Genomic DNA, 27,570 nt, shown 5'->3' with positions numbered 1-27,570 from the left:
TTTTGATTGATAGGTGCTTCGGTGACTTTTGGATATGTGGCAAACATCACAATGAAGAGAATTGCAATCCAGTTTTTTAAATAAGCTAGGAAACAAATGTCTTAAATAGAGAAAACTAGGATGTCCTAGTCTAAGATGCCAAAACATTATTTGTTCATGTACAGAAACAAAACTAATACTACTACTCAAACCCTGAGCTTGTTTATTGTTGAATAAAGTCTCATCAAAGTAGTAGAGTCCATCAATCATCCTAGCACTACCAATCATCCTCCCTGAGAGGTGGTCCTAAAATTCACAATGGGAATTGAAAGTTAAGGAGTTATCCCAAGATGAGGGGTGAATTGGATTATTAAAATTTCTTTTAATTCCTTTCGTAAATTCTTAATATCTTGTTAATCTAGCAATCACACAACCAAACCTTATTTGGACAATCAATCAATACTTCAACACAACACAAAATTGGTTTATACAAGTTAGGCGGAAAATTAATTAAGTTATAAACCTTTATAAATAAGTGTAAGTTTAGTAGCTTGAATACTTAGATGAATAATCAATTCACAAACCAATCAACCAAAATACATTCAATCAAGCTATACTACGCAACTCTATGGCAATTCTCAGCTTTTACAAGAATTCAAAATATTTGTTTGTTTGTTTGTAGCCCTGTGTATATGAATTTGATTCAATCCTTGTATTAATGAATTTGTTTTCTCAATATGATGCACAATTTAAAATCCAACACTCTTTCCAAAAGCTTAGACTTTAAATAACTTTTAGTTAAAGAGTCTTTAGGTGTTAACCAATCAACGTACTCCCCTATGGTTTCCGCAAATTATTGATCAACCAACGTACTCTCTTTCGATTTTCGCAATCCCAAAAACAAATTAAACTTCAGTTTATTTAATTTCCAAACTACGTAGGATTTATGATCATGAAATTTAAAACATCCACGCAATTTATAAGTATGCTGGAATTTAAAGAAAATAGGGAAAGAGAGTGAGACGAGTTTTTACGAGGTTCAGCTTATCCCCAGCCTACGTCCTCACCTTTGGCCAATACAACCAAAGGATTCCACTATACTGTTCCTTTCCGGGCGGAACAAACCTTTTACACACTCCTTCAATAGGCTAGAGCAACGCCTATCCAAGCGATAGCCCATGCTCGATCACTCCTTCAATAGGCTAAAGCTACACCTCTTCAAGCGATACCCCACGCTCGGTCACTCCTTCAATAGGCTAGAGCAAGACCTCTCCAAGCGATACTCCACGCTCGGTCAACGATCCAACAACCTAGAATCGTCAAGAAACAAGAAACACTAGCTGCGTACAAGAACACTCTCACATAGAGCAGATTACTACAAATCCAATTACTATGTACTTCAATAATTAAATATCAATATGAAATACAATTAAAGCTCAAGAGAAGAATTCACTAAGTTCCTTCTAGATGAGAATTAGCAACTTAGAACTTAGTAGTAGGATGGATCAACAACTCAGAAATTCAGCACTTCAGTTGAGCAAAGATTTGAGCAAGAGAGAGCAGCAAGAGCTTTCAGCTAACAAACAGATTTTTCAATTCTTTTGTTCTTGGTTGTAATTTGATTTGCAAAACCATGTATTTATAGGCTTAGAAAAGTGTTTTCGTGTTGCCCAAGTTTACTTGGAGTATTTTCCAAGCTTTTAGAAAATTTGGGATACAAGCAACCTTTATTTGAAAATTAAAACATTTAACATTTCTATCCATTAATAGTGTTCAGTCGACTGAACTATCGGGTTCAATCTTCTGATGTTCCTTAAAGTACTGAAAAATATAGTTTAGACATAGGGTCAGACGACTGAACTTGTTTGAAGTCCCAGCTCAGACGATTGAACTGAAGGTTCAATCTTCTGAGGGTATTCTGCCTGTTCTGTGTTTCAACAAATAAATCTTCAGTTGACTGAACTAATTCTTCAGTCTTCTGAAAAAATTCTTCAGACTTCTGAGGGTACACCTCAGTCGTTTGGGCAGACCAACTTCAAAATTTTCATTTTAGTTTTCAAAATCATTTGTGCTCTCTTGCTTTAATTTATTATAAAATATTTTCCGGATTTTGAAATAAGGTCTCTAAGTCCATAATTAACCCTAGAAGAGCTTTCATCATATTTCCATAAGATATTTTAATACAAAGTACTTACATAAAGACTTCTTATGACTTTTGACATTCTAAGCTCTTAAGTCTTCATGTTTTTCTTTCTTTGAGCTCTCTTGCTTTGTCCTTCTTTAGCTTCATCTTGTCTTCAAACTTTAATATACTTTAAGCTTTGAGCAAGTCCTCTTTAACATCCATGTTCTCATAATCTTCAAGCTTTATTAAATTATCTTTAAATCCATGTTTTGACTCTTTAAGCTTCATTTGTTCATCTTTCTTTGAAGTACAAGCTTTGAATGATCCTTGTGAGCATTTGACTTTGTATTCACATACTTGAATCCTGAAATATCATCACTTAACCAAATATGTTAAGTTCATCTTATTTGTTATCATCAAAACAAGATTTTAAGCCTCGTAAGACCAATAGGAATCAAAGAAAATGACACAACAATTAAAATCCCGTGAGAGTTTACTAACAAACAACAGGTTACAAGCAAGTTTAGGGACATGAAGGACAGATTTGAGTTCTATTTTTTCAGAGATTTGGACAAAACCTATGCCAGCAATAGATGAAAAACTTCCATCTGCAATTCTAATCTTTTTATTACCAGAACAAGGAGAATAAGATTGAAACAATTGTGAGGCACTGGTCATGTGATCAAATGCACCAGAATCAATAATCCATGGTGCAAGATTTAAGCAACAAGGGTAGGCACTAGAGTTATCGCCTGTTTGGGCCAATGAACCATTAGGAAGACCAGAGACAGAAGTAGATTTCAGCAGTTGAAGAAGATGATCCACCTGCTCAGCACTTAGGAAATTAGCTTCATTGGCTTTAGGGACTGCATGATTGCTGCCTGAGGGTCCAGATTTGTTGCTCTTCCAGTTTGCTAGCTTTCCATGGAGTTTCCAGCAATTTTCTCTAGTGTGGTGTGGCTTATTGCAATAGTCACACCATACTCGAGGCTTATCTTCCAACCTCCTTTGATTAGAGTAAGGAAGCTATGCAGAAATATTGGCAATAGCCAAATCTGTGTTACTAGCAGCATGAGGAGCAGGATTATTTGAAGTTTTAGCCATGGCTACAGCAACAGAAGAGATTAGGGTAGAGTTGAACAAGGAAGAAAACCCTAAAGAGATTAGGGTCAGATTGGAGCCACCAAGGGAAACTAGGGTTACACAAGGCCAAGAGTCGGACCTAGCTCTAATACCATCTAGAATGAGATAGCTACTTGTGGAAATAATTCCCATTAATCGTAACATAGGTACAGGTCTGTATAAATAGATGTACAGCATAAGAATAGAAGGAAAGAACCAAGAAGGAAAGAACCAAAGATGCTAACTTCTAAGCAAACTAAATATTCTAGGATATTCACACATTTGCAACCAAGATTCTCTTAGAAAAATAGGAAAGTTGACTAAACAGATTTGAAACTTTCCAACAATTTCCTTGGAGCATCTGCAAGAAATTGAAGTGAAATGTTTTAAGAATATCTCAAAACTATAAAGCCAGGGCAAGGACCTTTTGGTAAAACATTGTAAGAACTTACACTACTTGGACACCATAGAAATTGATTATCTATTTGGTACTTGCCTGAATTTGCATCGGTTCATATTTACCCTCCAACTGGGGAAAAAAAAAATATTCAGTTTTGTATATGTGGTTCCTACCTAGTTGACAATTTGCAACAATTACTAGACCAATTGTGTAGTCTTAGACAACTTTCTTCTAGTGTCACCAATTATTACCTTAAATTTAGAGATCTCATCTATCGGTGCACTCTAAATAAGGAACCTAGAAATAGAATGTTAATTTTGTTCAAAAAAGGGTTTAGGGATGAAATCATAAGGTATATAAATGTTTGACAACATCCCACTACTCTAACTAAGGCTTACTATATGGCTTTGGAAGCTCAGAAATTTTTCTAGCTACCAACTCATAACCCCACTTCCTATTTTGAATAATTTCATCAGTCTAGATGAGTTTCTCTATGGTTACCAGGTATTCCTAGATCCACCCAAGATGTTCAAAGAAAACTCAAATTGGTGAGGATAATAAACAATAAAATATCAAAAGTGCAAATTTTTTGTTTTTTGAGCATCTAGATTACATAAATGATTTGCATATTACTAGTGCACAACTTTTTGATTCTCCTATGGACATGAGTCATGAATCTTCTCAATGGTCACAAGGTAGTCCTAGGCCCACCCAAGATGTTTTCAAGAGAAAACTCAACTTGTTGAGAATATCAAAAGTGCCCATCCAAATTGTCACATAATAGAATATCATTACAACAAAAATGATTTGCATATAACTAGTGCACAATTTTTTTTAATTCTTCTTTAGATGTGAGTATGAATATTCTCAAAATGAGCTCGTAGACTTGTCTTTAGTGACCCTAAGCACTGTTGGAGCCTCTAGGCTAGAGATGGACTTGACCTATCACCAAACTTGGTTGTTGAGACTTGCAATGAACAGAAAGATGAGTTGCCAATTACTATGACAGATATGTTTGTCAATGACCTTGCTTTTCAACCTCAATTTTCCATTTCCCACCCAAAGAGTAGGGAACAATTGGTTGATCCAAAGTTTGTTAAAGATTCTTTGATCATGGAACCTATTGTTGATAATCCCCTCGAGATTATTTCTCCTCAATTCAGTAAACTTGTGCCTCAATCCCTCTCATCTTCTCCCTCCACATTTTCTTTAACCAAATCTAATGAAACATTGTCCATCATCCTAGAACATGGACCAAATGCATATTTGCTTGAGCTGCCAATATATTTGCATATTAAATTTAAATTTCTTGTTTAGAGGACTTGTTACTTTATCAGAGGATATTGCAGCCTTCTATGCTACTTACAGTCGGAGGATTCTAGATACTCTCCAGTGGTGATTGATTGTGAACTGCTAACCATCTCTCCTCTGGATTTGTCTTCATGTTCGGCTTTGTTCCCACTCATGAAGTTAAAGCCACAACGCCATTTCAAATCCCAAGGTCAAGTTTTCTCTAACAAGGGGAGTTTGATGGAGAACCACCAATGGAGAACTTTAGATGTTTATTTTATAACTAGGACTTTTGTTTTAGATTGGGATATTTATGGTTATTTTAGAATTTTGGTTAATTTAGGTTTATTTTGTGTACCCATTTGAACATTTGAAACGTTCCACTGATCAAAAATGTTTTTGACTGTGAAATTGATACTCTTATTGATTTTTACAGTAGCCTTTATGATGTTCAGAGCCAGGGCTCCTCCAATTATCCCAAGTAGTCCCTGAGCAAGGAGGGGCACCAGCTCTCTCTATGTCTAAATTCTAATACTTGTCCTACATCACATAGTCGATTTTTTTTATAGATATAGTCACTTAAATTTTTAGCAATAAAAAGGAGACAAATTGTATTGATGAGCTTTCAAAATATTCAGAAGTTGTTAGTTGTACTGAATCTATTCAGTGGCTTGTTGCTATAAGTGAGAGTATCTTCACAAGAATCATCCATAACATTTGGTGAAACTACATCATAAGATTGTTTATTACAAATGGATCTACATTCTGCAAGGAAAAGTCCGGAGAACTGTAAAGGAAAAGATATTTTATACAAAGCGTGCTTAGTTGCAAAGGGTTACACACTTACACTTAAAGAGGCATGGGAGTGATTTTAATATGGTGTATTCTCCTATTGTGAAACATAGCTCCGTTGTTTGTTGCTTGCCATAGCCACTCAATTGGTCTTGGAGCTTTTGTGCTTGATGTATAAAATGCCTTCTTGCACAATAAGCTTGAGGAGACAATCCATATGGCTAATCCCGAGGGGTTAGTTGCTTTCAAGGTAGGGAAGATAATGTTCTCTTGTCGATGAAATCTTTATATGAACAAGCAATCTCTTAGACAGTGATGACTATAATGCTTGTGCATATCATTGCTATACAAGACGGAACCATGATGCTCGTGCATATCACTGATAACTCTAAAATGGTTCTTTCAAACATTATTTGTTGTATGCCAATGACACATTAATAGTTGCCAATAGTGTGTCTGAAATCAACAAAATGAAGTCTCAATTGGTGAGAGTGAAAAGAAGGATTTGGGGCTGCTAAGAGGATTTTGAATACGGAGATTCATAGGATTTTGGATACTTAGATTCATATGAATTTTGAAAAATGTTTTCAACCATTGATAAAACTATCACAAGTGCGCAAAGGTTGCATAATTCAACCACCATTTATCATTGAACTTCTCTTCTTTTACCACTATAAAATATACCATAAATGTTCAATTAATCATCATAAGTGCACCCTCTAGTAATTTTATGGGGCTGAAAGCTCAAAAAATATTTTTCTTGCCTAATATTTAATGTGAAGGTCTATGCACAACGGAGCATACCTTGTGCGAATCCAATAACACTCCAACCCAAGTTATGTAGGTAAACATAAACTGCTCTACAGGAAGCAATAACTCAATTGAAAATGCGCATTTGCATATATCCATCTCAAATATTCCAAATTTGATTTTAAAAAAAAAATATTAAAAAACATTCAGTAGCAATACCAATGACTGCTCGACAACACAGCCACATGAAACTTTTCATGGATTTTAGTACCGCACTAGCATCCCAGCATACCACAAATCAGACCCTTGTGTCTTAATACGTGGTTCTCAGGCTTTGACAGAAACACTTGAAGAATCAGCTTGATCCTTTAATTGGCACAACACAGATCAGAAGAGCCCTCCATTTTCTCCAAAACACTAATCATGTCTGAACCATTCACACATTGGACCCCCTCATGAACCTAGCTAGCTTATATATAAACGGAATTCCACCTTTAACAAATATTTGGGCCAAGTCTAAAACAATCAATAAGCTACTCGGCCCAATCTTCACCTCCTCATCCTTTCCAAGAGAAACCCTAGTCACCTCTTCCACCTTCGCTACTCCAGCTGCAATCCTAGCCACCATTGACAGTAGGACAACATCTCTGAATGAGAACTAAGGGCTTCCACCATTCAACCCTTCACTTGCAATTCACCACTACATTGAGAACACATCTGTCCTCTGCAACCACACCTCATCCTCCTTCACCTTCGACATTCTTCACCACTGCTACCACCTGACACCGTGAGTCCGTGACCAATGATCTTACTGTTTACCTTCATCTTTCTATTAAGCCTAATGATGGGGATCCCATGCCAACTCCCAAAAACCACCCCACATTTATTAAAATAATTGTCAGCCAATAAAGCACACTACTCATTTAGACGCTTACCACATCCTCTACCCAGCCGGCTGAACAAAGACAAACCATCAGAAAACCATTTAGCAACACATGTACATAACTTTACCAATCTGTTTCAATTTTGACTAACCCCAACTATGTCCAACCTCAGACCAAAGGTCTTTCTTTCAACCTGCTAGAGTGAACAAAAGACACTTCGCAAACGAGAGAGAGCGAGCGAGCATATTCCATTGCAAGAGTGTGCCTGCCTAATGCACAGCCCTAAGTACAGATGTCAGTGGCCAATGTGCCTGTGTCAGGCTTGTTTACTTTTCAAAGATTTTCAGTTATTTCAATGTCTGGTAACAGTACAAATGCTCCTCACTGGCTTATCCAATTCCAGCTAGATATCAAATGAGTTCTGATTCATCAGTGAAGTGAAAATTTGACCACCAATGTTTTGAGGTACCATTTGCAATTTTTTCTTCATTTTAATTTTACCATTATGATTTTTATTGTGTAGCATAAATACATAATGTTCAATATAAATTTATCCTTATATTTTGATAAAGAGAACAAAAAAAAACCTAAATCAAACAGAACACATCAGATTAGTTCAGTGCTGTGTTCAGCTCAACTTGTTCACATGGGCAGTACACATAATCGCATATTTCCATCCAACTTAGTTTTGGAAATTTGGTCATGTCTGTTTCTCATCAAGGACAGACCCCAACATGCCACTCAGCAATTGGCCTAAACCCAACCCAGCAATCTGTTGGATTGAGTTCATACACAACCTTACATAATGGAAATATACAAGATCAGAAGTCAGGTATAGGTGGTGACCTAGAACAAGCCCAAGTTGCCCCGTCAACTGCACCCATTCACACAGAAATCACAAAACATGCGTGCACAAAATAGAAAGCTAGAACTTCTGCGGCCGAGCACACATATATATGGGCACATACCTGTCATGTCAATCTTATATGAGATCCCAGCAGCAGTCAATAATTTGGCAATATGTTTGGCAACTTCATTATACTGTGGATTCTGCACGAGGGGGAATACAGTGCATTTGATAGGTGCGATGAGTGGAGGGAAACGGAACACATTCAACTGTTCATCGCCAGATTTACTAGGTCTCCTGTAGAAGGAATGCTCATAGAGACAATATATTATCCGCCCAATACCAAAAGACGGCTCAATCACCGATGGTGTGAAAACCCTTTGATGTTCCTTCTTTTTCTCCTTGGAGATAGTCAACATATTTTTCTTTATGGTGACATCTTTCCCAAGAGTGCAGACATGGAAGTCTACCTCTCCCTTGGATTCCAAAGCAGCCTTCATTTCCATAGCTTCTTTTTCACCCATGGCCTGTATAGAAGCGCAGGAAAATGAAACAAAACCAAACACTTTATGCTAAACAGAACCACCTAGATGCAAGCAAGGGACAATAGTTTCAACAGCTCATTGGCACACCAAAATATTACTCCATATTTTACCTCCAATGCTTCAACCACCATCTTCTGGTTGCCCTTGAATGCAAGGCCCAGCTCCCTTTTTACAGGGACTATAACAAGTTTCTAAAATAATACAAAATAAAAAGCGTTATGAATGCTTAATAACAATATTATGAGTGCACTGTGTGTGTCCCTGCGAGCAAGCGAGTAAGAGAAAGAGAGATAGAGAAAGAGAGAGAGGGGAGAAAGAGAGAGTGTTACCTCTACTTCTCTAGGTTCTGCAAATTTCTCATGTGCTACAAGAGGAACACCAGTTTTTTTCTATTACATAGTAAAAGGCAAAACGACATTAGAAATTCAAGCTTTTACATATTACATGGTAAAAGACAAAAAGCCACTAGAAATTCATTGTGTTGTTTATCCTTTTAAAAAATAAGGATTTTTTTAAGAGATATGAGAAAGAAAAAAAATACACCATGAGGAGATTTCACCTCCCAAAAAAATCACAAAAAAAACCAATACAGACAACAAAAAATGACTAGGTAGATCAAAGCTCTTCAGTGACACTGCTAAAGCACCTGCCGGCTGCTGCTAAAGAGTAAAGCAAGCAAAGAGGACCACCCATCCCAAAGCAAATGAATGGGAAGAGAAGCGTCCCTTAAGATCCTTGAATTCCATTCCAATCATATAGGCCACACTATAGCAAAGCCCAGCCCCATAAACCCTAGTATCTCCTACGACTAAAGTTCATTTTGTTATTTTGACCGAAAGACACTTTTTTTCTATACTAAATGGAATGTAACAAAGTAGGGATCCATAAGTAAACATACAAAATTTTGGAATTAGACACAACCAACACTAAAAGAGAAGACTGCACAACCTCCAAATGTAAGGGAAACACAGAAAGATGAGCAATAATCTCAAAAGTCAGCTTACAAAGGACACAAATATCACATGATAAAGCCTTATTACGTCTCCTCCTCTTGAAACAATCAATGGTATCTATCCAGTTGAGAATCATGCACCAAAAAAACGCCAACTTTAAAAGAAACCATGGCCTTCCAAACAAAAGATTCCAAGACTATGAGTCAGGTCCAGACAAGATATGAATAGACAAATTTACAAAAAAAAATTCCCAGAGCCATTAGACACCAAAGTCTTGTCCAGAGAAAAGAGAACTTGAAATGCTTACATGATTTTGCTGTTAGAAAACGTGTGTGCTTATCAAATAAGTAGTTTTGATAATTTCCAAAACTCTGAAGTTTGTACTTTAATCAGATTTTTTTAGATATTAAGATTGAAAATTTGTTGTCTTCAGACTATTTATAGATGCTCCGTACTCTCAATAGACACAGTAAGTAAATCTGTTGCATACTCTCCAACAGATGCATCATGCCTTCTATAGATGCAAAATACTTACTATAGACACAGTAAATGTATCTGTAACACTCTCCTAAAGACATGTCACACTTTCTATAGACGCGAAATACTTACCATAGACGCACTAAGTAAATCTGTTGCATACCTATAAACACGTCATACTCTCTACAGATGCAAAATACCTTCTGTAGACACAGTTATTGAATCTATTGCACACTTTCTATAGACAATCTATTAATGCATCTATTATCTGAAAACCTTGAAATTAACATGATTCTTATTGCATTTTGATTAATTGTGATTATCTAACCAAGATATGAGGGCGTCCCCATGCCACAAGGCTCCCCGGCCCCCCTTTTCTTTCTAAACTAAGATATGAGTATTGATGGTTATCTCACTCATTTCGCATTGTTACTATGTGAGTGTTATGTTAACAAGTGGGAGTTAATAAGGGCATTACGGTCATTGGTGTGTACTTGGACATATATTATAAACAGAGGGAGAGACCTATAATTGTGATAAGGTCTTCCACTTTACCAAAATATTCAACATGGTATCAGACAAAGATCCGACCTAAACCCTAATTGTCTGACCACTGCTAAATCAAACCCAAAACATCATAATACAATGCAACCTGCTGCTGTAGAAGGGTCATCAGCATCACCAAAGTCCAGAAGCAGGTTCAGCAGTTGCTGAAAAGCTGCAGTCTCCAGAAAAATCCTGGAATCTGCTATTCTCTTCAACACCTAAAGAAAATACCTCATATTTTGCAAAAACTACCCACATAGCAAGCCACAGGATCTGCCTATCTGCCAGCCCTCAAAATTTCACAGCCAGAGGAACCTCCACGCGTCGGCTGAAAGCCAGCAGTGCTGACCTCACGCACCGGCACATGAGACACTTTTTAGCAGCCATTTTCTCCGATTCCCTTCCAAACGTCTTGAATCCTTCCTCACACCATAATACCAAGTTGTTTGTCACCCTTTTTGTTTGAAGATATCACCTTTTTTAGTTGCTCATGCGTGGCACTCCAGGAATGATTGCTTGCTAATGCCTGAAGCTGTTGGTCAATGTTTATAGAGTTCATTGAGGCCTAAAACAGTCGTATCACTGCATTTTTTATTCATTTTTATCTTTTGTCTTCATTGTGTGCTTGTGGTTTGCTCCAATTGTCGAATGTGCATTGAGATGGTGTTCATGAATTTCAGGAGGATGTTGTTCGCTGTGTACTTCTGATTTCCCACTGTATAGAGGCAATTTGGCATTGTTAGAGCTGTGTGGCGGTTTCTTGGGCTGTGTCTAAGCCTCTTGGAGCAGTGGTAGAATTTATACATTGATTTTGTAGGGTTGTGGCAGTGCTCTGTCCAGTTATTGGTGACTCGTTCGTGGTTGAATCAGCAGTTGACTCATTCTTGTTTGGATTGGTTGATCTAGAAGTTCACTTGTGGTTGTTTCGGTTGGTCCAGAAGTTCACTTTTGGAATCCCAAGAGCATTTTGTTTGCTGTGTATTTCTGATTTGCTACTGTATCAAGGTTGTGTGTGTTGGGATGGCATCCTCAAATCCCAAATGTGTGTTTCCATCATCAGGCATTTGTTCAAGTGAACAGCATACTATAACTATCTCGGAGGAAGAGTATTCAAGGTTCCTATAGTATCAAACATCCCAATAAGCATCTCATCACACTGCATTTTTTCTCAAAAGAGTAAATCAACAGTTTGTATGTCATCTGGTATCTCTCCTAGTAGTCCATGGATTATCAACTCTACTGCTACTGACCATATGACAAGTGTAACCAACTTCTTTTCTGCCCTCTAGTATTCTAATAATCTACCTCAAGGTACCCTTGTTGATGAGCCCACAACTATCGCTAAGGGTATAGGAACAATAAATCCTCCTCCCTCCATCCCTCTTTCTTCTATTCTATACACTCCAAAGTCCCCTTTCAAACTCATGTCAATTAGTAAGCTTAAAAAGACACTAAATTATTCTATAACCTCCTTTCCTAATTATGTGATTATTCAAGATCTGAAGACGTGGAAGACAATCGACATAGGACCTGAGGCTCATGGACTCTACTACTTTGGGTCATTCTCTTCTCCCATTGCCTGCACAGTCACTGCTACACCACTTCAAATCCATTGTTGCCTTGGTTATCAGTCCTTGGACAAATTAAAACAGCTAGTTCCTACCTTGAGTTTTGTGCCTAGTCTTAAGTGTGAGTCTTGTCTATTGGCAAAACATCACTGCGTTCCCTTTGCTTCCCGAGTCAACAAACGCGTAGATAGTCCTTCCATGCTCATCCATTCTGATGTTTGGGGTCCTAAATGTGTCACGTCAAAATTGGGGTTTTGTTACTTTGTTAAATTCGTCGATGACTACTCCAAGATACCTAGTTGTATTTAAAGAAAGATCATTTTGAGTTGTTTAATATCTTTTGTGCCTTCTGTTGTCAAATACAGATTTAGTTTGATTTGTCAGTCAAGGTACTTCGTAGTGATAGTGCGAAGGAGTACTTCAATACCCAATTCAATACCTATATGACTAATATGATCCGTTAGTCATATTGTGCCCACACTCCACAACAAAATGGAGTTGTAGAATGGAAAGACACACTTATTCTCAAAGTCACTCGTACCTTATTATCCAATGAATGTCCTCAAAGTTTTTTAGAGTGATGTCAAAGTTTTTTGTAGTTGTAGAATGGAAAAACAGACTTATTCTCGAAGTCACTCATACCCTATTGTACTCGCTGCTTGCTTTCTCATTAATAAAATGTCATCCTTTGTCCTTGGTGGAAAAATCCCGTATTCAATTATCTTCCCAAAGGCTCCTTTGTTCTCCTTTCCTCCTTGTATATTTGGTTGTGTCTTTTGTCCATCAGTTAACGTCGGGAACGGATAAGTTGGATCCTCGCACTATCAAATGTATTTTTTTTTGGGATATCAATGTTATAGCCCTACTTTATATTGATTCTTTGTCTTTGTTTATGTCACCTTTTTTGAGTCTACACCATACTACTCTAATTCCTGGAGTTCTGTTGACTTTTCTGAGTCTCTTCCTCTGCCTAGCCTTCCCAGTACTAACTTATTTCCTTCATCTAGTCTTCCTGCATCTTCATCCAATTTGAGTCCTTCTTGTCGCTTGGATCGTCCTAATATGCAAGTGTACACACAACGACTCAAGGGAGGGGAGCCTCTTGGCCCTCCTCTAGCTTCCACTCCTACACCTCAAGTTCCCTAATCAAATGATCCTATTCCCCAAGTGGCTGATCCTCCTATTGCTGTTTGAAAAGGCAAATACACTTGTACCCAACACCCAATCTCTAATTTTGTTTCTTATGATTTCTTGTCACCCTCATACTAGTGTTTTGTCAATACCCTATCATCTATTGCTCTTCCCAAGTCTAATTCTCGTCACATTTTGGGTAAAGTAATATGATGATAGAAGAGATGCATGCTTTATAGGATAATGACACTTGGGACTTGGTATGTCTTCCTCTTGATAAGTCTGTGATTGGTCATCGATGGGTGTACGTTATGAATGTTAATCCAGATGGTTCATTGGCTTGATAAGGCTCGCCTTGTTGCTAAGGGATATATTCAAGTGTATGGCTTGGACTATTTAGACACATTCTCCCCTATAGCCAAACTTTCCTCAATACTTTTGTTATCTCCATAGCCACCACCTATCACTGGCCTCTACATCAATTAGATGTGAAGAATATTTTCCTACATGTTGCTCTCCAGGAGGAGGTTTATATGGAGCAACCACCTAGGTTTGTCGCTCAGGGGGAGTCAAGCTTAGTGTGTCAGCTCAAGAAGTCACTATATGGTTTAAAACAGTCCCCGAGGGCATGGTTTGGTTGCTTCAGTGTTGTAGTACTTGAATTTGGCCTTCAATGGTGTACAATAGAGCATTATGTATTTTACCGTCATACTCCATCCGGAAGGATTCTGCTTATTGGGCATATGGATGATATTGTGATTACTTGTGATGATGATTGAGGTATTCAGAGTCTAAAGCATTTCCTGCAAACTAAGTTTTAGACAAAGGATTTGGACCATTGAAGTACTTCTTGGGTATAAAGTATTGAGATCTCACATCAGAACCATCCTGTCACAAAGTATGTTCTTGATCTTTTAGATGAGACTGGCCTATTAGGATCCAAACCCGTTGATACACCTATGGATCCTAACAGTAAGCTAGTGTCATACATGGGTAATTTGTTGCCCAACCCAAGACGATATCGAAGACTTGTTGGAAAGTTAAATTATCTCATGGTCACTCGGCCAAATATATCTTTCGCAACAAGTGTTGTGAATCAATTTCTTGATTCTCCAAGAAAAAGTCACTAGGATGCAGTAATTTGCATCTTGAGATATGTCAAAGGTACACTTGGGAGAGGTCTCTTTTAAGGTCACACTCATATTCAAGGATATACTGATCCAAATTGGGTCGGGTCACCTTTCAATAAATATCCACAACCAGGTACTATATCCTTGCTGGTAGAAATTTTATTTTTTAGAGTAAAAAACAAACTGTTGTGGCCAGGTCAAGTACTGAGTTAGAGTATAGAGTCATGGCTCACACTACATGTGAACTTATTTGGCTAAAGAACATGTTCGAAGAACTAGGTTTTCTACATTCTCAGTCTATGGAGCTAATGTGTGATGATCAAGTTTCCATTCATATTACCTCCAACCCGGTCTTCCATGAGTGGACAAAACACATTGCAGCTGATAGCCACTCTATTAGGAAGAAACTTGTGCAGAAGCTCATTACCACCACTCATGTGAAGTCTGATTTGCAGCTTGCTGATTTATTTACTAAAGCCTTGGGGGTGCTCATGTTAAATACATTTGTAACAAGCTAGGAGCATATGATATATATGCTCCAACTTGACTTTGAGCTCAATTTTCTTGGAAATGAAAAATGTTTTTCCTTGGGACAAAATCTGTCTTGCTGCCGGTGCTCTTTGGCACTGCCTCTTGAACTTCTATGCTCCAAAATTTAAATTGAAAATTGTTTCAAGCTTTACTGCAGGTAGTTGGCAGCCCCAACAGCTATGCATGTGATTCCCATATAAATACTGGTACTCTTCAAAGTGAAAAATTATCATTCACTGAAAGAGAGAATCAAAAGAAAGAATCAAAGAGCTGATATATTCACTACATAAAACAGATCTCCCAAGAGCAAATTTGAGCTAAAACTCTTTCAATAACCTGAGAGCGTAGCTGAGTTATTCATTCTGATAAGAATTCCCAAGCTTCCATTCAAAATTGAGCTGTGCTGAGTTCATATTTACACAAGCTGAGAGCTTCTACAGTGCTCTGATATCATGTTCTGCTGAGAAGATTACTGTGCTCTCTATATTCTCACATAGGATGAAAGCTTTGCTTTCTCTTAATTCACCTAGTCCTAAAGGATTTCATTTTGGGTGAATATGAAAAGGGCCTAAGAATTTCCACTGTATTGCCCTTTATTATTTGTAACTCTCTACTGTGAAGGATAGGGTCTCTGCCTGAACTTAGGGTGGGTAGTTTGAAGTGCTTTCTAGCACAAATTGATTGAAAGCTTTCTAGCCAAGTGAGTCTTGTACTCAAACGGTTGTCAGACAAGTCGCCCGAAGTGCTTTCTAGCACAAGTGTTGTACTATTGTATAATGGTGAAAAATCTAAGTCGTTGCTTCAGTGGATGTAGGTCATGTTTGACTGAACCACCATAAATTGCTTGGGTTCTTGATTGTGTTGAATGTTTTCACAAATTGCTTCTGCATATTAGTTTTGCAATCATACTAGAAAATAATTAAATTTGGTAGAATTTTTTATCACCCAATTCAACATTTCAACTCCCTCCCCTCCCCCCCAGATTTCTTGGGCACTTATTGACCAAATCAACAATTTTCAATTTTTAATTTGATATGAACAAAACAGCAAAAATTCCACTATTCCAGTTGCACTACTTCATATGCATCACCGTAACAAAAGAAAAATAGAACATAAAGAATAACCAAAAAGCAATCCAAGTAAGATTCGATTTTTTGCAGGCTATTAGTCCCATCTTCGTATAGTCCACCAATAAAATTTAATCTCACCGTGTGAGCACACAAATCATATGCAGATCTATCTGCAATACCAACACATTCAATCCAGCCAAAAGAGCATTCAATCTCAGCATCCCAACAGTCCGCAGCATAGTGGGCCATCTCATTTGCTAGATGCTGCCGGAAACGCAAGCGTTCTTTGTCGATACCAAGACACGTTAAGAATAGATACACCCTCCCAATGAAATAGCCCAGCGTTTCATTGTTGACAATGCCCTGACCAGCAGTGGACAACCAACACGTTGACCAAGGATATCAAAAAAATATTCTTTCCACCACAAAATTAAATGAACAAATAAATTAAAATCACATATGCAATAGCTAAAGCAGGAATTCAAACTAGACACAAATCAAACAAACCATTGAAACTGCTTCACCAAGGTGCATCCTCCTTGCCAATTGTCCAGACACCTGATCCTCCCTTGGGAACATTAAGAACTCCAAGTTCGCCACTTCAGAAAATCTTGGATGAGTCTTGGCCTCAGGATCCACGAAGTGCTCAATCTCAGCCAGTGTAAACTCTCGTACTCTTAGAAGACCTTGCCGTGGAGATATCTGAACTTGTGTATCCAGAAACAACATTATTCAAAAAACATAAAAACACTTTGGAATAATCACAGCAGAAAAAAAATGGAAGAAATTTAGGGGAGAGGGAGAGAGGGAGCAACTAAGAGAAACCACGCAGAACCTCATTTCTGAAAGCTTGACCAATTTGAGCTGCAGCAAAAGGAAGCTTGTACCCATTATAGTAGTACAAGTCCTTGAAGTTAACAAAAATGCCCTGGGCAGTTTCAGGACGCATGTACCTACAGCACAAAGCGACAGAGGCACGGAACAATTCAAAGAAATCACCATGGGGCTTAAAAAAACAATATTTATGCAGAATATCATGGGTTTATCAGCTGTGAATGCACATAAGAATGATATTCTTACCCACGGTCTGAGCCAGACGGACCTATCGCGGTCTGAAACATCAAATTAAAAGGATAAGGATCAGAAAGAGGGTTTCTCGTATCTGGTGCAGTTATGCCATACGCTTTGATCTTTGCACCCAGTTCTTCAGCGGAGAAACCATCCAGCATAGCAATAACATGTTTAAATTCTGCAGCCTTTTCTGTGGTGATATTAAGGTCCTTCTCAAGCTTCTCTTCGCAGAAGTCCTTAAGCAAATGATCTGCACGGTAGCAGGTACCAGTCTTTTCATCTTTGACCATAAGGTCAGTGAACTTATCAACATGACCAGAAGCTTTAAGCACACGTTCTGGTGTCACACATGGACAATCAACCTCCAACATGTTCTCCTCCAGAACAAAGTGCTGAATCAAAATAAAATGCACACATCAGTCACGTGAAATTACACATGGACAGATCAGCACAATGGAAGAATAATAACCATGCAACAGACCATCATTGCAATACACAGAATCATAATTAGAAGATGAAAACATATTTGTTTCATGGAAATTGGCCTCCCCAAATTCTCTGCATTTTGTAATTGGAATTCTAGAAAATGCCAATCAAGGAAACTCAATGCCTTGGAAAAACAGAAAAGGCAAGGACCTCATAAGGCAGAAAACAACTTCTATCTTAGCAAAGCAGATAATTTATGAAACCAATGAGCATTTTTTCATGGTTGAATAAAAAAAATAAAATGGAAACTAGTCTCTGACTTTCTATCCAAACAAAGGGAAAGTCTTCAGCAAAATAGCACAAAATGAAAAAAAAAACAAAAAAATATAAACAAAGAAAAAGAGACAAAACAAATCAAAACAAAAAATTTAAACCTTACCCTCAAATCAACTTGCTTCTTCTTTCATCTCAAAAAATCCATGTCAACTCAGAAATAGCATTTACTCGATGAAATTTCATCAGAAAATCAATTTTCATAAATAACCATAGACTTCTACACATGAAGGTGCCTCCTAGAGACAGCTGATTTGACCTTGAGACATCATATTGGACGTCACAATTCAATTATTGGGATTTTTTTTTCGGATGGGCGGGGCGGGGTGGGGGTGGGCTGGGAAAGGAGGAGAAGGGGACCACCCTCCATTGTGTATCACAAGCACAATACACTTCCAATGGACCCAAAAAAATTAGACTCTGGTTGAGATGCATTAAGTAACACAAATTTAAATATCATGAGAGAGAGAGAGAGAGCGAGAGTCAATCAGTACTCACTAGTCACATCCTGTGGCAGTGTCACCAGCCAAGCTCGTTCAAGGCATTGTGCTTCCATGTAACTGCTTGTCCTTGTGTGGATGGGATGGGTAATCATCATGTAATTAGTAGTGTAGGTTTTAATCTTTAAGTAGGATAATGCTTTAGTGAAAATTGTGAGTATGGATCCTAAGTAACTTTGATATTTCCTAGTGATAAAGAGAGAATAGCATCAAAAGCTCTTGAGAGAAGGGTGAGCATTCATCAATTACTGTAAATTCACTAGCTATTGAAAATGCATTTCACCTACTCCCCTTCCTTGCTAAACACGTGTTATCTATGGAAGTGTGAATAATAAATTGCATATATTTACAGTTTACTCTCTTTCTCTCTCTTGTGATATTTATATTTGTGTTACTTAATGCATCTCAAACAGAGTCTAATATCCAGAGAGAGAGTCAATCAGTACTCACAAGTCACATCCCATAGCAGTGTCACAAGCCAAGCTTGTTCAAGGCATTGTGCTTGCATGTGAGAGTTTGCCCTTGTGTGAATGGGAAGAGTAATCATTATGTAAATAGTAGTGTAGGTTTTATTCTTTAAGTAGGATAGTGCTTTAGTTAAAATAGTGAGTATGGTTCTTCGGTCACTTTTGATGTTTCCTAATGACAGAGAGAGAATAGCATCAAAAACTCTTCAGCGAAAGGTGAGCATTCATCAATCATTGTAAAACTCACTAGCTATTGCAAATGCATTACACCTACTCCCCTTCCTTGCTAGACACATGTTACTTATGGAAGTGTGAATAATGAATTGCATTACTTTACAATTTACTGTGAGTCTCTTGTTTGTTTTCATGTTTGCTTATTGCTTCCACTTCATTTGCATTCAACGGTTGTGAATTTATTCATGTGATGAAGCTATGGTATATTTTCAGCTAACTAGTTAAGCTACTATGCTATAACTAGTGTTGCACGCCCTTCAAAAGAGTGAAGTGTTCAGCACGTGGCAAAGAGGGTAGGGAACTAGACTTGGCACCTTCCCCACCTCCCGCCCCCAAATTTTAAAAATCCCACTTAGACCCCTTAAATCATAATTGGTCTCCCAAAATCTTAAGATATTTTACCTTCCTCTATTAGAAATCTGTACTTAGACATGAATTTTTGGATATCTTAGTGGCTCTATCACGATATCACCCCTCCTATGCCAAAAGAAAAAAAAAAAAGAGAAAGAAAGAATGATGGCTCCACACTGCTTGTTGACTTAATTTTTCTTAAAAACAACCTTCTACAAAATTTAAATGTTAAAAATTTATATATTATTTAATTTTAAAAGGAAAAACATATATATCAACATTAAGGAGCACCCAGTAGAAAATAAGCCTCCAAAAGCTCAAGCCCATGACTAGGGAGTGTACATATAAGAATAAAAGCAACCAAATATAGCCTGAACTCTCATGATGGATTCAATCACAAAGAGATATACTTGGTTTTCTGGAAACTTCATAGAGCAATACGCAACAGAGAACCTGAAGTCCACCATTTGGAAATGTAAATGCAAGCAAACAAATAGATGAGGCAATGGCTGCAAAAGTGATGTCTCGTTTTTTCTAATAATATCTGGACAAAATATTAATGGTAGCAATGCTGTGATTCTTTACCCTTTGCAAATCCAAAAATTCTTCTTTTACACAGGTCAAGGATCCAGCATTGAATAAAATAAAAATACGTGAAATACCCATTTGCTAATAAATTATTCATATTATTTTATTGAGAACAGTAATCTTTATTTCTGGTTCATTTTGAAAGAGGAAAGGCTCCCAAAACAGCTATTTTTCTTGTACAAACCCATATAAAGTGTTAGTAAAGTACCATTTGATAATGCCAAACAGTAAAATGCCTAATTACCACTAATCCCTGACTGATTTCTGCGAGTGCGGCAAGCGGCAACCATGCTTACTTAACCAGACTGCCATTGCACCACGCCAAGTGTTCGCATTAATTATTTCAGTATGATAGTTAAAAGCTCAGTTAGACGCTGAAATTTTTTAAATATAGTATATTGGTTGTAGTGATTCTTTTAAAGTGGTCGCTGAACATTCTAAATCACTACCCATTCATAAGCAAACCCGGGGCAATGACTGGACTAAAATTAAAAACATTTCAAAATGAGCAGTGACCGCACTTCCAACGGTTTAAAAAGTATGGCAACTGAAAATTTTATAGACCAGGCATGCATTTAACTCGCATGATAATATATAAATGCAAATGAATCTAATAATGAGGTCAATCTAGTTCGAAGCTTGTCGAATTACGGAACGGTAAACCATTGCCAGAGAATTATGAACAGATTAAAGAAGAAAAATAATGAAAAATTCACCTGACGCCAGAAGGCGAGCACATTGGACTTAACGGCACAACCAGGGGGACCGTAATCATAAAAACCGGCAACGCCGCCGTGAATTTTGAAAGAAGGGATGTAGAAGAGGCGGCGCTCGAGGGTGTTAGTCAATGCCTGGAACAAAACTTCTCTGCCGAGGGCCATGGTAGCGTCGGTGCTGCTGACGGAGCCGTTGTTAGGGTTATCGAGGACAGCGCGGAGCTGGCGCTCGATGGAGGCTTTCTGGAGCTTGAGAGCGGTGAGGGCTTCGACGATGGGATCAATGAGGCTTTTGGGGGCGGCCGTCGCCTTGAGCTCCCTAACAGCGCTGGCCTGGGTGTCAATATCCCTTTGCTTCTCCGCAAGGGCTCTGCGTAGAGCGTCTTCGTTGGACGAGGAGGCGGTAGCGGCCATCTTCAATTCTAGGCGGCTACTGAGACGAGACGCGGGGAACTGCAAACGTGCACGGAAATTGTACATGAATATCTCCCTTAGGTAGTGTTTGGTAAAAATGGAAATCAAAGGAATTGGTGAAATAATTGATTCCACGGGCATGGAGCGACATTAGAACCTAAGAAGGAGTATCTGGATTCAATTTCAGATAAATACACTCACGAAACTAGCAGTATCTATGAATTATGAGAATTTATTCTGTGAGTCAGCGAGGACCGTAGATGGTAAGAGTTCTCTGTGAGCCAACGGTAACCGTTGATAGTAATGAAGATGTATTCCGGGAATCGAGTTAGCCGAACGTCTAACTGATGCACGAAAGTCGTATCCGCATTCCAAACTTTACTTGATCAGCAAGACCTAGAGGAGGACGCTGATTCGTAAGTTTGGTACCACACCAGAGGGTCCGAAGGGTTTATTGGTGGCTGGAGTTCCTATGTAATAAAAAAAAAAATTTTGATTCCCAATCCTAATATTTTGTTTAGAATAATTCCATTTTAATTCTCATTCTCCATTTTACTTGTTTTTAAATTTCTACTCTTAAATTTAAAAATAATATTAATATTATAATTTTTCTGAACATAAATATATAATAATGTAGACTAATATATATATATATATTTATATATATATTAATCCAACAGTATTAATATTTGTTGTCACTAATCAAAGTATTTTTAAAATAAATTATTAAAATTAATAAATATTAATAATTAGTGAATTAATTGTAAATTTGGTAACTTAACTTATAATCTGTATTCCACGCATAGCATCATTTTGAAACAATTGGTTCATTTAAATTCCAAAACCTAATGCCTTTAAGTCTTTGATTAATTTTAAATTATACACTCTTAATTTCTTCTCTCCACACTTAGTCTTACTCCTTAAATACTATCCTTATGTTTGATCCATAAAAATTCTATTCTTAAAAATAAATACTTTACAATAGATTACTTGTGTTTCCTCCTATTTATATGTTTATATATATATATATATATATATATATATATATATATATGTCTGTTGTAATCATTAACAATAAAGAATTGTACATTCTTTTTTGTAAATTTACCAAAACAAATAGATAATAATAGCTATTTTAAATTTTTACTATTGGGATGTCAATTTATATATATATATATATATATGTATATATGTATATATAAGAAATAACTATAATTTCTATTCCAAAATTTATAAAATAGCCATCGTGTTAACCAAACATAATTTAGATTTAATAATTAATTATAATTAAATCTACTAAATTTTTTATTGTTTTCACACACCTCTCATGATATCAGGAATTTATATTATATCACTCTCTTATAAAAGGCAGGAAAATAAGACCGACCACATACTCGTGATTAATGTCTCTCATATTATTAAGTAACGGAAGAGAAAAATCAATTATGTTTTATAAGTTTAAAAAATAAATATCATTAATGCGCAATTAATAGTTGGGTATTTGCCTATTTTGTCATTTATGTCAAAAATGAAAATGATTTAAGTTTTTTAAATCACATAATAGCCAATCTAATTGAAAACGTAAAAAAAATCATTATATTTATTTCCTTACGTGTTACTCATTTAATATATTTACCAATTCATATTTACTTAATTTTCTTTATGTGTACACACTCTTTTCCATTTTAATTTTTTACCTTTTTAATCAAAAAGAGTCAATTGCCAAACAAGTAATTGAAACGTTTGAATTCTTATCTCTTGGTTCATTGTAAATGACAACAAAAACATTTGATAATTAATATTGATGAATACATATTTGCGTGTGTGTTCTAATAATTAGTATTCCTAAGAAAGTCAACTAGTTTTTATTGGAATAGATATTATTTAGAAAATCAAGTAATATGTGTGTGATTTAATGTCACTATTAACAAAACTTAAGCGATTATACATATAGAATTGTATAAGGATGAGAACAATAATCGAGCATTGGATCGGCATGGTTATTTTAGAGTCTTGCGGTCCGATTATCGGAAACTAAATTTTTATAATTATAAATTTAATACTTGAAATACAAACCATAAAATATGTATTTTCTTTTACCTTTTTTCTCCTCTCTTTTTCTGTTTCATACACTGGGAATTGCACTCGCTTGATTGTGAAGACCCCCTCTTCTCATCTTCACACTCCCTCGGAAAAAGGGAAAAAGAAAACAAAATGAATAACCTACTGGGCATGGTCATTGATTGACACGTGAATTAAGTAATAATGATGGAAGATAAGGGCATTTTTGGAATGAAGGGATTTTTTTTTTTACTCTTCATGGTCAGCACGTCAGGCGGTCCCACCTGTTCCCCACGGACCCCACCTCTCCAGTCTCCACCTTAAGCAAATGTCCTAATAAAGTATATTAATTATTATATAATAACAACACATTAAAATTTTTAAAACATTGTACAATATATTAATCTTAAAGTATTAGAAAAACCCAATACCGACACGTAGGCGGTCCCAATTGGATTTTTTTTTTTATTTTATTTTTTTTGCATTCAGATTTTTTTTTTCATCTCTCTCTTCCTTGTCTCTCCCGTCGAGTGGACCGACATGCAGAGGCCCACTATAGGCCCTACTAAATTTTAAAAATTTATTATTAAATTTATCCGTTTTTGACATGTAGTGTTAGATTTATTTTGCTTTCATCGAGGTTTTGCTTTCTTTTCTTTTTTATCCTCTCTCACGCCAAGCAAGGTAGCAAGCACGATGCCCCCGGGCACATGGTTGAGTGGCAAGGGCGGGGTCAGGAGGGTCGCCTGGAGGTATTATCCCAAGTTCGAATCCTGTTGACGCCCTTAAGGAGCCAGAGGATTTTCCATAGATACTAAGCCAAGAGGTGTACTGGGCTTGGCTTGGAGGAGGCCTCTTGTCGGTATAACCCGGAGTTTGATTCCTAACACTTGTGTTGTATATCCGGATTTACCTCCTGCGTGATAGTTGTGGGCTCAGCTGGCGCAAGTGTGAGATTAGCCTTGGTAAGGATTGGTACCCAGTGAATCAAGGAAACTCGGCGTAATAAAAAACATGAGTCTCTATGAGTTCTACTAAAATTTTTAAATTTACTTTTAAACTCATTTCTCTCTTAACAATTTTTAAAACTCCTTTTTTTTTTTTAAATATGTTTGGCCTCATTAAATATTTTTATTCATTTTTGAAACCCCTCTCTCCTTCATAAATATAAATTTAAAAACTCTTAATATGAATGGGTTCTACTATATATATATATATATATATATATGAATTTCAATTATTTTTATATTACCAAATAAATTTAAATTATTTATTCTAACTTCCTTTATCTTTTTGTTATATTGTAAAACTAAAATTACATAATGGATTCAAAATTCATATTATTCAAAAATATAAAAATATACATACCATGTTACATTTCTATTTACCCACATTAATAATTACAAAATTAATTTAGATATTCACTTATAACTTTGATGTATAGAAACATAAATATAAGATGGTATGCATAATTTTATAGTTTCTCTAATACTATCAATGGGATTCCTCCTTTGGTATCGTTTTTTACAAATGACAAATTTATTATTATACAAATATTTTTCCCAAACTATTAGTAAGTAAAGGTCTAGCTGTATTAAGGATTTTACTTGGAAAAGAAAATGAAAGGAAAGGAAAATAACGAAGAAATTTATTTTTATTTGTATTTTTCTTTTCTATTAGGTACCGTAAAAAATAAAAGTTTGCTTTAATATGACTAAAAATTTTAAAAAAACTAATAATTAATTATGTATATCATAAATTTGTTAACATATTTTGTATATTTTTTATTATTTTGTTCACTGATAACCAAATATGAAAATGTGATTTTTTTTTATATTTTTCTTTATTTTTATCCAAATTTATATTGTTATTCAAAATTATAATTAAAAATATATGTATGCAGATAGCTAAACTATTGTCATTATAATTTGATAAATATAAATTGCAAAAACATCAAAGAAATACAAGTAATCTTTTGTTGGCATGAAAATTTATTTTATTATTAAAAAATGTCCTAACAAGTGCAACTAGAATTTAATTACATTTACAATTTTTAATATATTTTTCTGAAATTATATTAATTGAATGTGTAATAATTTTTCCTCGTATTCTACGTATAATATTTGTCCTAAAATTTTATTTTTCTTAAATTATTTTTACATTAAAGTTCTGCCGTGAAGCATAGACTAGTTTACTAGTCAAGATGAAAAAGAAAAGAAACACTATACCCAATAAAAATAAATGCACACGTGAAATTCCTCCAACGCCATCATTTATATCTAATTATATTATACTTTTCTAATTTCTCGTATTAAATAAATATAGTATTTGAGAATATAAATTTTGGCATTTGAATTCGAGTTTATGCGAGATTTAAAAAATTTAAATGTAATTTTATACGATATATAAATTCAAATTCAAATCTCAAAAATTACTTCCAAATATTGTGAGATGAGTTTCAATCAAAATTTAAACTAAAAAATTGTTAAAATTTTTACCAAACTAAAACTCAATTTCTCTCTACTTTGCATACACAAATAATAAATGCAACATTATCCTATAGCGCAGATATAAATTTCTCTAACAAAAAGTTGGTATGGCTATTCAAAAAACTACTATAATTATAAGGAATAACCATTTAAATTGTCATCTTATTTTATTCCTCAAATTAAATTTAATGCGATACATTCTTTAAATTAGACAAGCCCATAAACATAAACACGGTTTTTAGATTATTACGTAGACGAACCCGTAAATTAATATAAGAATTGATTTCTTGGAAAATTATAAAGTTATGAAACAACTAAAAACCATAGAATTTGTGTTCCCAATTTTTGCAATAATAACTAAAAACCTAATAGCATAAATAAAAGCATTTTCTAAAATAATTTTTTACTAAAAATAGTAGCAAAAATCGAAAACGCACATGATGTAAATTCCATATTTGATTTGGTGTATACAATGCTATAATGGGATTTGACTATATGTTTGTTTGTTAGATGGACTAAAAGGCGATATGCATGTTAAAGTTACTGATAAAATGAGTTATTCTTTTTATATTAGAAAGTTCGAGACATGTAGTAATTACTATCATCACGTAAAAAATTTATTGAAGTTGTTTCTAAAAAAACCTAATTTATGAAAGCATATTATAAACTAATGATGGTTTTTATGTTTTTTTGTTTTTTTAGTGGGTATGAACAGAACCCCTAAGGGTTTTTAACAGGAAATTTGTTACTTTTGAATCGAACACATCTCGTGTATCAATTAGTCTATACAGTTTTTCATATCGTTTTAGATCCATTGTTTATTTGTTTATTTATTTTGGACAATGCCTCAGGCCCATATATACATTTAGTGAAATTTGGTGCTATTACGTTTAGGTGGTGGACTAATTTTATCCACGTCAACTAAACAACACCTAAAGCACGGAAAAAAAAACACACACACACACCTACGTAAACACGCATCATGGGTTACTATTTTTTTTTTTTAATATCGTCAGGTGTCCACATGAGTTTTACGCTCTGTGACTAATCCCACGCCCCTATGAAGTTGGCCCCATAGCACCACGAGGAAAGTAAATTCAGGAGTTTAGGGGCGAGAATCGAATCTGAGAGACTTTTTACAAGCTGACCGTCAAACGGCACTCTTAGAAAACACCTTGTCACTTGAACCACGCCCTGGGGGCATCATTGGTTACTTTCTACTAAACTTATTTTATACGATCATTAATTAATATTAGTGGTTTGTTGCATAAGTAAATCATAAATAATGCGCATTGTGTCTATGAAACAGCTTTTTACAAATTCAACTCTATTCTACTTTGTCAACTTTTACATGGGAACTTATTGTTTTCATGACGAATAAAAGTGAGCATATTTTTCAAAAAAAAAAATGGACACCATCTAATCCAAGGCTAATTATGAATGATGCAATCTTCAAATATTAATAGAAAAAAAAGGGTGGGGCAGAAAATGTAATTTAACAAATATATAGAAAGACGAGAATATAAACTTTGCCATACTTCATTAACAATGAAACTAATTGGTTTCATAATAATATTTTTTATAATGATTAGTTTAAGTATAAAAAAACAAAAACAAAAACATGGTACAAAGGTGTGACAATAATTATGAAATCAATTATAGAAATTGAAAAAAATAAAACGATTAGTTTATTATTAGATTTTTTTTTTCAACCTTAATGTGTTTTATCACTTTTTTAATGCAGTTTACGAGTGATTTAATCGCCAAAATTAGGCAAAAT

At 35.6% G+C, this 27,570-nt stretch overlaps 1 protein-coding gene across 2 annotated transcripts in view; it reads right to left on the bottom strand.

The window, feature by feature from the left end:
* The window catches only part of LOC131159426 (glycine--tRNA ligase, mitochondrial 1-like), a 31,950-nt gene extending 10,639 nt beyond the window's left edge, over nucleotides 1–21,311 (bottom strand). For both annotated transcript variants that reach the window (XM_058114318.1, XM_058114317.1), the window contains exons 1-8: nucleotides 20,827–21,311; nucleotides 17,221–17,603; nucleotides 16,976–17,093; nucleotides 16,648–16,842; nucleotides 16,279–16,503; nucleotides 9,064–9,123; nucleotides 8,845–8,925; nucleotides 8,311–8,716 (exon numbers count right to left, since the gene is read on the bottom strand). In XM_058114318.1, the coding sequence (XP_057970301.1) occupies nucleotides 8,311–8,716; nucleotides 8,845–8,925; nucleotides 9,064–9,123; nucleotides 16,279–16,503; nucleotides 16,648–16,842; nucleotides 16,976–17,093; nucleotides 17,221–17,603; nucleotides 20,827–21,306 (1,948 nt within the window). In that variant the 5' untranslated portion in view covers nucleotides 21,307–21,311. The remainder of the gene's footprint in view (nucleotides 1–8,310; nucleotides 8,717–8,844; nucleotides 8,926–9,063; nucleotides 9,124–16,278; nucleotides 16,504–16,647; nucleotides 16,843–16,975; nucleotides 17,094–17,220; nucleotides 17,604–20,826) is intronic.
* Between the last annotated feature and the right edge of the window lie 6,259 nt (nucleotides 21,312–27,570).

This window comes from Malania oleifera, chromosome 7 (genome assembly GCF_029873635.1).
Source record: "Malania oleifera isolate guangnan ecotype guangnan chromosome 7, ASM2987363v1, whole genome shotgun sequence".
In the NCBI taxonomy this organism is placed as follows: domain Eukaryota; kingdom Viridiplantae; phylum Streptophyta; class Magnoliopsida; order Santalales; family Ximeniaceae; genus Malania; species Malania oleifera.
This window is presented reverse-complemented; position numbering and strand designations above follow the sequence as displayed.